The sequence below is a fragment of the Pygoscelis adeliae genome, unplaced genomic scaffold, assembly GCF_000699105.1.
Source record: "Pygoscelis adeliae isolate BGI_AS28 unplaced genomic scaffold, ASM69910v1 Scaffold27, whole genome shotgun sequence".
Classification (NCBI taxonomy): Eukaryota; Metazoa; Chordata; class Aves; order Sphenisciformes; family Spheniscidae; genus Pygoscelis; species Pygoscelis adeliae.
Window position 1 is genome coordinate 1,083,424 of NW_008825410.1, and position 12,750 is coordinate 1,096,173.

The following is a 12,750-nucleotide window of genomic DNA, read 5'->3' on the forward strand; positions in this document are numbered from 1 at the left end:
AAGCCAGAGCACAGTGCGTACAGATCACGAATAGCCTGCTGACTATGTAAATGACTATGCGAACGTATTATAAAGCAAACACTTTCCTCAGAGCCACATCTGGATTTATAAAGCTTGGGACTCAATAAATACATGGAAACGGAAGGGTGGGGGAAGGGGTGCAGTCCTTCTCATGTTTATACAATAATAAGACCAAGATTTTGACAGAACTACTCAAGTTTTTGTTCATGAGCTTTCAGTTCCTGAGATGAAGGCACATAACATTATTATCAGAAGTATATTCCCAGCAGTGCTAGGATTATCTGTTAGTGTCATTTTTGTCAAAATAACCTTTCAAAACAACAGGTAAGAACTCAGATGTCCAAACTACAGTTCAAATCTCAACTTTCTACCTTTATTTAGTTTCCCAGCTGTTCTTTAGGCTTATGTAAATCTCTCTCAATTAAAAAGCAGTGCATGGAAGCACGTTAAGTCTAGATGCACAAGTGCACACAGACAGAAAAGATACATGTATGCATCCAACAACAGGGTGATATACTTGCAATAAAACATCACCACTTCTTGGATAAATAGCACATAGAAGCATAGAATCATGGAATGGTTTGGGTTGGAAGGGACCTTTAATGACCATGAAAAATATATATTCTCCTTTTTTAAAACCACTAAAGTTTTAAAGAACAAAGAAAGCCAAAACACACAGAAAGCATAGAATGATTTGGTAAAATCTTCTGATATTAAAAGAACTATCAAAAAGAAGGTAAGTCACGAACATGCACGACCCATCCATACTTTAAACGTCACTGTTAATGCGAGTCACTTCTTAGAAGAGATATCTGTCTATAAATAGTTACATATTCTCCAATTAAATGAACAGTAACCATTTATTTTACATGCTTTATATGTACTAAGACTAAGAATCTCAGTAGTCTTCAACAAAAAAAATTAACAGCTGGTTTTGCTCCTTTTTTCCTTATTTAAAACAGAAGCAAAGAACACACAATCCATCTCACTGGAGTTTTCAGGCACATTAGCATTACAGCTAAACAAAACAACACCTGAAATTAAATTTATCATTCTGTATGTCTAGATCTCACACGCACACACAAAATCTTCTGTTATGCTACACCTGTAGTAACTTCTGTTTCTATTTTATTCCCCACGGCTACATGAAGTTGCTGTCTAAACAGAAAATTAGGCTGCTAACTCTCCTGGCTTTTTCCAGGAGCATGTAACACCACCTTCACACACTGTCAGGGCAGCGAGAAGCGGAACAACTAACTCCAAAATCCCAGTGAGATTTCAATGACATGAATTATTGTGGTGACAAAATGCTAACACAATCCATGTACTGTCAATTTTGCAGTCATTATCCCTGAAAAATCTGTAAGGTGATACACAACTATCATTTCTACATGAAAAAACATCTTGGCAGGTCCATCAGCAGTGGCAAGGAAATCTCTGAAGCATGCAAAGAAGAGGCAGAAATAGGATCGTTAACTAGCAAACTCATGCCCAGGTTACGTAAAAAACCAGATCTGGCTCAGCTACATGTGCGTTATAAAGGAATATATTAATGCAAAATCCTAATTATATTTACCAATTTTGGTAAAACAATAAAACAGATGAGTTTAGTTAAAACTGATTCCTCCAAAGACTTAAACTAAAAAGAAGTACTTCATACAAAAAGAAAAATGAACATATATGAAGGACTAAGTTATACTGGGGAAAAATTCAAGAGCAGGTAATATTCTACTGGCCTCAGGATCCAATGTTTGAAGAGGGACATCAGGCAGCTTAAAATGAACACAAAGGAAAGCCTTGCTTCAAATTGTACATAATAAGTGTCGACGGGCACAGTGATTTTTGCTTCAATTAATGCAAAAAGTAGTCATCAAAGCAAAGCACTGCAGTTTGCTCAGGTAAACAAAACAGCAAGATGACACAAACATATTACAGAACACAAAAATAAAGGGAACTTTTGCTTTCGTCTTCAGAAGAAAGGGATCCAGTCTTATAATCACATGAAACACAAATTACAGGTTCAAAAGAACCGAGGTGTGCTTTAAGGAAATATATGTCATAAACTACATGAAACATACTTTCCCTGAAAAAATTATCTCTGCTGACTTTTGCTTCACATGAAACTACTAGAAGGTTGTTCAGACCCTGTGCCAGTAAGCTAGAATGGGAAATCCAGTGTTTTACAAGAAGCAGCAAGGCACAGACAAAAGTTATTTTACTGCAAAACAACAAAGCCTTGTAAGGTAACACTTGTTATTGTAGCTGCCTGAGGTTCCTTGCAATACATTTTGTTTTCTTAGCTGACAACAACAATAACATTTTTTTACTCAGTAGTCAATGAAAACTTACATGCTCTTGAAGGAAAATCTCGGACTCTTCAGTCTGTATTGGTGAGCAAAATTCACCCATGCAAAAGGGTGCAGCAGCACCTAGGGCTTAAGTTTATCCCATCCACAGCAATAGCTTCTGATATTAGCCATTCAGTTTTGCTATATGCTATCACAGCTAATAGCATGAAATTATCTTTATAAACGTGAACTGCAATTTCCCACTTTGAAAGGGAAAATGTGTTACTCACATTGTTTAACTGCCTTGTAAATTCTTGAAATGGGCCTAACACTCCCAAGCAGAAAGAAGGAGCAGCAGGACCAGCCAGGATAATGCAGACAGACCCTCCCCAAATCACCATAATAAGGGCTGCATCAAGCTAGATCTTTTGTTTGTGCTGAAACTCTCCCACAGTCATGGAACACCATTTGAAGAACTATAAAAATAACTCAAACCCACCTCTTCATTTGATTTTTTTGATGGTTTATACTTAATATTTTCAAAAGAACAAAGACAAATAAAATGGTATAGTATCAATCATTGCTTTTACAGGCGTGCTTCATATTAATGATGTTGGAAAAACCATACTCTCTGAACAACCTTGTTTAACAGATGTATTCTTTGGGTGTTAGACTTTCAAGCACATTGCAACATTTTTCTTTTCGTGTGTATCTAGATGTTCTTCAATGGTTCTAACATTGCTTTGCTCTCAAATGTCCTGATAAATGAAAATTAAAAATGAAAAAATATTCAAATGACTATTAGTGATATTAAAATACATTAAAACGTCACTTGCATAAAACTACTTGTCCGTGGCCACAGAGTGAACAGAATTCTGCAATATGTTATTAATTTCACATCCTGCATCACCATATGCAGCCTTCAGGGGAACAGGTCATCTGCTTTATATGACTTTTGCCATTCACTGTAGAACATGAAGAAGATACCATGTTCAAATCAAAATTCCAAGAATGGCAGAATTTGACTAAAACATGCACAGGGAAGTCAAAAGGTTTCAGTCAAGGATACAGATTCAGGTCATACTTAACACACTAAGTAGGAAATACAAAGACAGTGCCTACTTCAAAGCCTTTGAGTTTTGTTTTCTGAGAGGATACAACAAATTAAAAGGATGTGGGATTTTAGGAAGCTAGATGAACTGGTGATGAGTAAACTCTGCAGCAGGCTATCTAGAGGCAACACCTGAAACAACACACTCTCCCAGCTTTACTGTAGTTAGCACAGGCTCATCAGGAAATGCCAACACTGCCTATCGTAAGTAGTACTTGAGAAATAACTGATACTCCTGGCGCTGCTTGGCTTGCGGGAGCTTAACAACAAATTGTGAGCTGTTGCACATTTACCCTGCTTGTCTTTGCATGGACCCCATTGCGGGCATCCCTCTTCTTTTAGCGTTCGTCAGTTTTGCACAAGGTTCTTGTATTTCCATGCAAAGACTTAAATGAAGGAGCATCTGAAAGCATCCTGCAACCCTGTGACGACCTGCAGCCCATGATAACAGCAGATTCCGAAGTGCAGGCATGCAGGGCATTTATATAGTAAATGATGTTTCTTTCAGGATTACTTATATAGTAAATGATGTATGTTTTGGAAACACTATGTGTATTACTGTGAATCTTCCCCAACAAATAACTGTCATGTAACATTCCTGCAAGGCAATGGAATGAGAAGTTACAGCAGGCTAACAAGTGTCTCTCTGATTTAGCATCTGACTCAAGTCCAGTGCACACTGGCTGGCAGAAGTCAAAATTGTCTCAATAATGCTGCTATTTTAAAGAACTCTGATCCTTCTAAAATAGCTAGATGCTGCTTGGGCTATGATGAAGACTGTCCTAAGTTTCAAACCAGAGGAAAACCAGCCAGCTGGTGGTACAGCAAGATAAAACACCAGGACTTGCACATGCCTGGCACACGCTCTCTTCCTGTGATTTGACCAGCTCTCCCAAACAGTCATGTGCAGTGACTCCAGGACTGAAACATAGATCACTGATCTCCTGCTCCGGAAATCTGGTATGTTATTGCTGTCTTTGTGGTAAAGTCTCTGAGGCTCAGAGTTTGACAGCCTCAACGGACGGTTGAATAAGGAAAATCTTCTTGTTTATTTATGCAGCATTGTAGCTGGAGATCCATGTTACCATATTTTAAGAACTGTATGAAAATGAATAGGACAGTTTGACAGCCCTGAGACTGAGCAACTCCTGTATAATTATGTGCCACCTCAGCACGAAGCTCCTTACACTGACAATCCAAATATTCCTGAACTTCATGCAGTCAGAATCACTATCACTTTAAGGAAATGGACTCAAAAGGGTAGGTTTTTTTGTAGATTTGTGGATATTCATTCAGACAGTGTAAATTGAGATTTTCTTGCCCAAAAGATGCCCTGCTTACCAGAGCCAAAGAATGCAGGGCTGGCAGTGGTGTCTGGCATACAGCAACATAAACCCAGCCACATTTGCCCTCACAGAGCAAGGTGAGCTCAAAGCAGTAATTCTCGTATTTGACAGTAAATGGAGCAGAAGTGCTTGTGGTGACCAAAAATGTCTTTGAACTGTGTCTAATGTGCATTAGATCACAGCTTCCATCGTGTCAATTGCCTGGGAATGGTGCAAATTATGTGAGTTTACTTGGACGGCATAATAAGGAGACAAAAAACCCCAAAACTCAGGATTGCTGCAGGTTCCCAATAAAATCTGCTTCTTGTAAGTCTGTTAATTAAGAAAGGGAACACACCTCATTGCATACTTTAGTAACTACACCCCAGCCATCTATTCTGAGAATAAGGTTTACCACCCCACTCCCAAATATATATATGGCATCAAGTAGGAAATGGGTATGATCTTCAATGTTCCCAATGTAGTTTTTGAGAACTGAAGTACCGCATTTGTTCTGAAGCCTAATTCCTTCTCCTTCCAAAAGAGATCTTTGATGATACTCTGGTTCTCCCCTGGTAGATGTCTTTTCCTTTCTTCTTCCTCCTTTCCTCACATACTGCATAAAAGTCCCCTTTGCACTGCAAACGCTAATGGCCAAAAAGCACACGCCATGGTCACAGAGGTGGTCATCATCCTCAATGTAGTGCTACGATAAGAAAAGATGCCTTTAACTCTGTTGATTACTTGCCCTATCTTATTTTCTCTCTATCATCCAAAGGCACTGCCAATAGAAAACACTTTGTGCATTTAGTATTTTTTGTGTTAAAAATTTATGCAGTGAACAGGGCTTAAGAGTTTGTAACTACTGAATTGCAAGGACAACAAGACACATCACAGAAAGTATCTGATACCTACTCATCCCTGTCCTCTTTCACTATTGTGCTGAGAAACGCTTGCACGGTCATCAGTATGAAAGTGTCACTGTCAGCATCAGCACAGCAACAATCCTTACTGAAGTCTGAGGTACTACCAGGGTCAGTATTGATCTGTATGGTTTTAACAACATTTTCTTTATTGCCAGATCTTGAGTTATGACATCTGTGTGGTGCATGAAGGTAAGCAACACAAACCTTTGAGATTTTTTGCAGGTGGATGCGTCCTCTGGGTAAAAGGTGTGATGCATCAATTACATCAGGCTGCCTTCAGCCGCACATCTCTCTACGCGCAAGTACACAGTGAGAAGGATTTGAACATCAGGCATTTAGGACACACCTCTCCTGCCAGTATGAAAGCTATCAGACTATGTTTACCATAAAATGATATCACAGGTCTTCAAACCCTGACGTCTACAGCACACTGTGATGAGCTGTGAGACGTCTCTTCTTCCAAAGGCTAGAGGAAGTTGTCTCTTTTTTGTTTTTGAGGAGATGATAAAAGTTCCTTCAAGAAATTAGTGAAGATCTTGAATTTTAATTCTAGACTAAACAGAAGTTAGAATACTTGCATGTTTCTATAGTTTGAGAAGGGAACAGAGAGGATATGGATTTTCTAGCCTTCATGGTCTTGCACAGGCACACATACATATGCATCCCAAATATACACGAGTATAACTTTTATTTATATGAATTACATATGCACCTATGACAGGAGTAATTCTAAAACATATTAAAATATTATTTTTAATTATCAGTGGTAATTAAAATAAGTGAAAGCATCACTGGGGCTAGATAGGATTTTTACTTAGTCTTCTGAGACACTTCTGATTGTTCTGACCTATTGCTACTTTAACAGCGTGTTTCAAAATCCAAGTGTATCCTGATTTTATCTTGGAGTATTTTTTTCCTCTATTTCACTGTTTAGAAGCCTTGTCTCAGTACCGAAAGGAAAACTAAACTGAAATAAATGCATAGCATGAATTCTCTATCTCCCTTTCTCTATCGCCTCCTTCCACAAATAAAATAAAAAATCTGGCCCAGGATGAAAACACACTAATACATGGAGTCTGGCATTTCAAATAGTATTATTCAAGATAATGCGAAATGAAGGTGGTATGCTTGGGCTATGGGGAAGCAGTTTGTTACAAGAACTGCCTTTTACCTTAACCCAGCAGCTAATTTAGGGAGTAACACAGGCAGTAGTCTCCAAAACCAGGACACTCTCTCATTAATCTTTCCAAGTATCTTGGTATTTAGGCATATGAGGAATTTTAAGAGAACGGAAAGGAATTATGTAAGATTTACTGTATAAAGTTGATAGTTTCAAAACCTTTGTATTGGGACATCAGGCACTAATTGCAAACATCAATACACGCTTCAGACAAGGTAGATTAATTCTCTATCCTGTGGAATATCTGTTCAGACAGAAAAAAAAAGCAGTATTTGGAAGGAGGGGTCTTACCTGGAATTTCCAGAAAATTTCTTAATGTTCTGAATTAAGAAGAACATCAGTCCTTCCAGGAAAAAAAAAAGGTCTAAAAATTCCTCAACCCCCTAAAAGTTAGAAGGCAACTTTTACCAGTTTTCACAAAAAACTAATGTTTCAGTGCACAGGCAAACCAACTTTATTCCCTTACTTCAGAAAAACATATGCCTTCAGAGGAAGAGCAATGATTACAGAAGCATCGACCAATTTGATATTTGCTCTTCTGGAACAAAACAAGTATTTTAAATCCATGCCGAAAAGCTTTTCAGTAACTTTGTTCTTCAAATAAGATTCATGATCAAAATCTGTAAAAATCAGCAGCAGAGGTAATGGAGAGGGACAGAAGCTGACCTCTGAGTGACAATTAAAAAGAAGGAATTAGGAATAGAAAACAGAACATTAAAAAAAACCACCGAACAGTGAAACACTAGACAGTCTGTTACCTCATCATCATCTGCATCATACTGTGCATAATGCTGCTCCAGCAGCTCTCTCTGGCGGCGTTCTTGTTCTAGAGTTTGGCTAATCAGCTGCGCAACCTCACTCACTTGGCCCGGTTTTTCTCGTCCAATTACAAACCTATACAAAACATTAGTGAAAAAATATTACTCCTATTGTTTTACCAAAGTTCTAGATTTTCCGCTGTGTCTTGTAAAGAGGATAGCCTTTTTCTCCAAAGATACGTGGCTGTGATTGTTTTAAATGTGTTCTGTGGATGACATTTGCCAGAAGGGCACTGTGTGCAAGACTAGGAGGGATCAGACCATGACAGAATTTACAGGAGGGGGGAAAAAGAAGCGACCACTAAAGCCTTCCCTCCAAATTTCAGTAAAAAAGATTCTCTGAATTTGAACTTTACGGACACAGACCTAGAGCAGGGCAATTTTTAAAAAATGTATCACCGCTTCCATTCCTTTTAGAGCAATGTATTTCCCAGAAGCCTACAGAAGACCAGATGCACAGTAACAGCATAGACGCACTTCTGGCAGCTCGTAGTGAAAGGAACATGCACCAGAGTAACTTCTTTCTCCATCTTGACTTAGAAGATATTTCTGACTTTTATATTTGCCTTCCTCCTGTCTGTAACAGAGAATCTATTTCCACATTTTTAAATCTGACAGACACTATTTCCCTAATTTTAAGCCGCATTTAAATCTTTCTTTTATTTCATGAACTTCTGTTGCTAAGGAGCGTTTTTCTCCACTGTTAGCTATTGCTGAACACTGGGAGCACATTTCTTTGGCTTAACAAAAGACAAGGGAAGTGCTTCCTTCTTGGTTGAGACTTCCAAGACTGCTTCCCAATCTTGCTTTCAGCAATTGAAATTCAGAATTGGCTTGGATTGTAACACTGTTTTTCAGCACAGTGGCATAACCGTAATTAGATATTTTGCTATCTATAGTATTAATGATAAACACTCATTATACAGTACCAACACACTGTAAACTGCTGAACAAAAGCACCATTTAAAGATGTCAAGCTGAAGGAATATTTTCTTAGCAGACTAGAAAGACAATTAGGTAATTACAGGTGAAAAAAGTATTCTGCAGAGCTGAAAAGCGTGATCCGGTGACACTGAGATACTGCATATGGGAAATTATTTGTTTCCACGACATTTAGCTCAAACGATGAATTTATTATTGGAATGAGAGGTAGAAATGTGCATTATATCCCATGTAAGAAAATGATTTTCATTAGTAGTGCCTATCACTGTTAAAGTCATTTGGGATTTGGCATCCATGTGTAATCCCACTTCCCACGAGGGGATGACCCTGAGCCCATTTCCCATGCCAAACAATTTGTCAGACTCTATGAAGTCAGGCACTACAGAAAGGAACACAATTTGGAGATTATTTCAACATCATCAAAATATCCAAGTCAGTAATTACTTCCAAAAGGATAAGAAAGGTGAGAATGAGTGACTCCATTTGAAATAATAATGACACAAGGTGCTCTGAAAATAATTTGCAAGAAAGTGTCTTAGTTTAAAAACATTTATAGAAAAAACAGCAGAATCTAGAACAAAATCAGGGAAATAACATCAGTATTTTAATCCTGATCAAAACAGATCAGTCTGGCACTCATAACCTACTATTGCGAAATATGACATTGGTTCGCAGTAATGATAAAGACCTTGGGCTGAAAGAAAAAGAATGTTTCTTCATGGCCCCTATACTTCATCTGTTCTGCATACTGACTCATAGTGGGATCCTGTTTCCTCTGAATTTTGATTTTAGAGCCAAGTATTACAAAGACTAAACCAGTCATGTTTTCAGTCTCAATTGGGAGGAACAATGAACTTTTGATATTACTACATGAAGTAAAAAAGGATTCAACCCATATTTGCTACATATTTGTCTCCTCTAATGTAAAAACAAATTAAAAGAAAATACGGGAAAAAAACCCTTCTATTTTAAACAAACATTTTACACAACATCATGCATGAGTGTATTATTTGTACACAGTAGAGAGCGCATCACATTTGTAAACACATGAGGGAGATCACCAATGTGGTAAATTATGGAACCACACAAAGTGATGCAAATACTACACTCCCTCCTGCCCTCTGCCTGATAATTCACCTCCCTTGGAAAATAAGAGACTTGAAATACTTCATACAATCACTTTTGTACACTGAAAACCTAGAACAGACAATATGTAATGCATCTGAAGTCTGGTAACTCCTGATTATTTAGGAGTGGTTTTGACACATTAGACTGTAATGCAATAATATTTTCATACAGAAAAACAAGTTTAGGTAGGACGCAAAAATGTAAAAGCTTATTAATTGAATTTTTCTTCTCATGCCAAAGGCACTCACAGTTTATAGTGATGTGATTTTCAAGGCTTGAATCATATATCAAAATGAAGTTCCTCAATGATACCTGAAGCTGTTAAATGATACATGAATAAAAGCCTCAAAGCAATGACAAAGTTTAAAGCAAATGTTTTCCAAAATAGAAATATGCAAGGAATGTTTTATTTTCCTACAATTTACTGCCTTAAAGTGAGATATTTCCAAAGTGTCTCAAAATAAATATTTAGAAGCATTCAATCTACGATTGATGTCAGTTCTAGATAAAGAATTGTAAATTTGTAAAATGGAATACTACGTTGCCAACAATTACAGTTTTTACAAACTAAACCAAACCTTTTGTCACGTTACATTCCATGACCTTAAGAATACCATACTGCATATAATTATGTTTAACTTGTAACTAAGCCATAAATTATAAATTTATAATTTAAAGAGATGAATAAATATTTCTCTCTTAGAAAACTATAAAGCAGAGGCAGTTATTAAAATGCTAAGCATGAATTAGATCTTTACGCCTAGAATGGCTTTAAATACAAGAACTATCGTTATCTGAAGTGTTTAAATACAAAAAAGAGACATAAGGTTGTGATTCACTGACCAGAAAATTAGTCACTGAACCATAATATGCATACTTCAACGAAGTGGCTAATTACGTATGTCACATCACTCTGGCTCACCAAAATTAAGCACATGCATTTCAGACTTGATTAATTAGTCTCAAGGGCCACAAGTATTATAACAAAGAACTATAAATTTGATCAGCAATAATATATTTAAGAAGCTAGTTATGTTTCTGGATATGAGACAAATGAGGGTTTTAAAGCCTTTAAACCTCATCACGATACTATTCCCCTTAATTATTAAAGCCAGCAACTGCAAAATGAAACCCAGCAAATCTGTGATCCTGTACTACAAGCCATCACTGTACTAAATCTCAGGCCATTACTGATTATTTCGGATGTCCACAAAAAAGAAAGAGAGAGGAGATAACATCACAGAGAAGCAGGGCATGAACTGACCTTGATATTCAGAGTTACACGCAATCTAGCTGAATTACCAGCTGTGAAATATTCTCTTTGGTTGTGGTTAAAACAAACAGGGACAGAGCTAGGAATATAATTAATATTTGACTCTATCTTGGATTTAGGAAGATCTAAAAGAATACAGTATCTGGAGGAATGGAAAATTAAACTACAGTAATGGTGGTTAAGAAAAGCATTCTACTGAAATTGGCAGCAACTCCTACATCTCCTGCAATCCAGTCATGATTTAATGATTTTAAAGCACACCTGATATATAACTTTCTGCATATTTCCAGCTTTTATTAAATGAGGATCTGCAGACCTGTGCTTCTTGAAATAACAAAAAATAATTTATTGGTTTTTTTACCAACCATGGGAACCAGAAACATTATTATAAGAATTGATTAAATTAAAAAATATTTCAATTTTGAAAAGAACTTTGGTACTAGAAAAATGTGCAAAGGCACCAACTCTGATGCAAAACTGAAGTTTTGCAGCATGGATTTTTAGTGGCATGAGTTAATGATTTCTCCTAAAAATACTTCCGGCATTAAGTGCTCAATTAAAAATAATTTAGCAAGGATTCCGTAAATTCAACAAAAATCAAGTAAGAATACAGCAGACTCATTCAAAGAAATAAAGAATGGGTTTTTTTGCAGCAACAGGATTCACAGTTTTTTCTTCTAACCTTTCCTAAAATATAGTTTGGTCAATAAAAATGTACAGTAAATTTCATTGTATTTGGGGGAGTTTTACAGTTGGATTTTAAAAATGGTTTTCCTCTGAGCTTTAAAGCACAAACCTGCTTCTGCAATCATTTATCTGATTTATTTCAAGATGTCTTCAATTACCTACTCTGGCTGCTTCCATTAGGATAATAGCCATATAATTAATCCAAAGTGCTAGAAGTGGTGTGAACCCTGTAAGAAGGCAGTTTTATTTAGTTACAGCAGTGCAAGCTGGAACTTGTCAGATTTTCATGAACAAGATCAAGCTCCCTTAAAAGACGGCAGCCTCAAATACAGAGGTTGCTGACTGGACATAGGGAATTCACAACCTATGAGCTTCCATTACACTTTCTCAAATAAAATGATCTGAAACTTAAGAGTCATAAAGACTCTTTGAATCACTGAGTAATTTAGGTTGGAAGGGAGCTCTGGTCCACCCCAAGCCCCCCACTTCAAAGCAGGGCGAACTTTGTCATGGCCTTGATCAGTTTTGAAGCTCTCTAGTGATGGGATGCAACCTGTTCCAATGTTCGAGAAATCTCATAGTACCTTTTTTTTTGGTGAAAATATCCAGTCAGAATTGCCCTTGCTGCAACTTCTGTTCATTGCTTGTTACCTTGTCCCTGGACAGAGAGTACAAAGAGTCTGGGTTCACCCTTTCTGCCTCCTGGAAGGTAGCTGAGACAGCAGTAAGATGCATGCCATCTCATTCTTTTCTTCGGACTGAATATGTTCTTTCCACCTCTTCCCAGGGTGTCTCCTGCACAGCTGCTTTCTAGCTCAGTGTCGCACAGGGCTATGCTGCTCCAGATGCAGGACTCACATTTGCCCTTGCTTCATAAGGTTTCTGCCAGCTCGTTTCTCCAGCCTGTTGAGGTCCCTCTGAATAGTAGCCCTGTCTGTTAGCCTGTCTAACTTCATCCGCAAACTTGCTAACGGTGCCTTCTGTCTTATGTCTGTAAATCCACACAGCCCTCCCTTGCACCAGAGACAAGCACGTGCATAGCAATCTTTAA

At 37.5% G+C, this 12,750-nt stretch overlaps 1 protein-coding gene across 1 annotated transcript in view; it reads right to left on the reverse strand.

Moving 5' to 3' along the window:
• PPP1R9A (protein phosphatase 1, regulatory subunit 9A) overlaps positions 1–12,750 on the reverse strand; it is a 151,340-nt gene that overhangs the window by 39,431 nt on the left and 99,159 nt on the right. Inside the window, exon 5 of the mRNA XM_009330504.1 lies at positions 7,610–7,745. Within this exon, the coding sequence (XP_009328779.1) occupies positions 7,610–7,745 (136 nt within the window). The remainder of the gene's footprint in view (positions 1–7,609; positions 7,746–12,750) is intronic.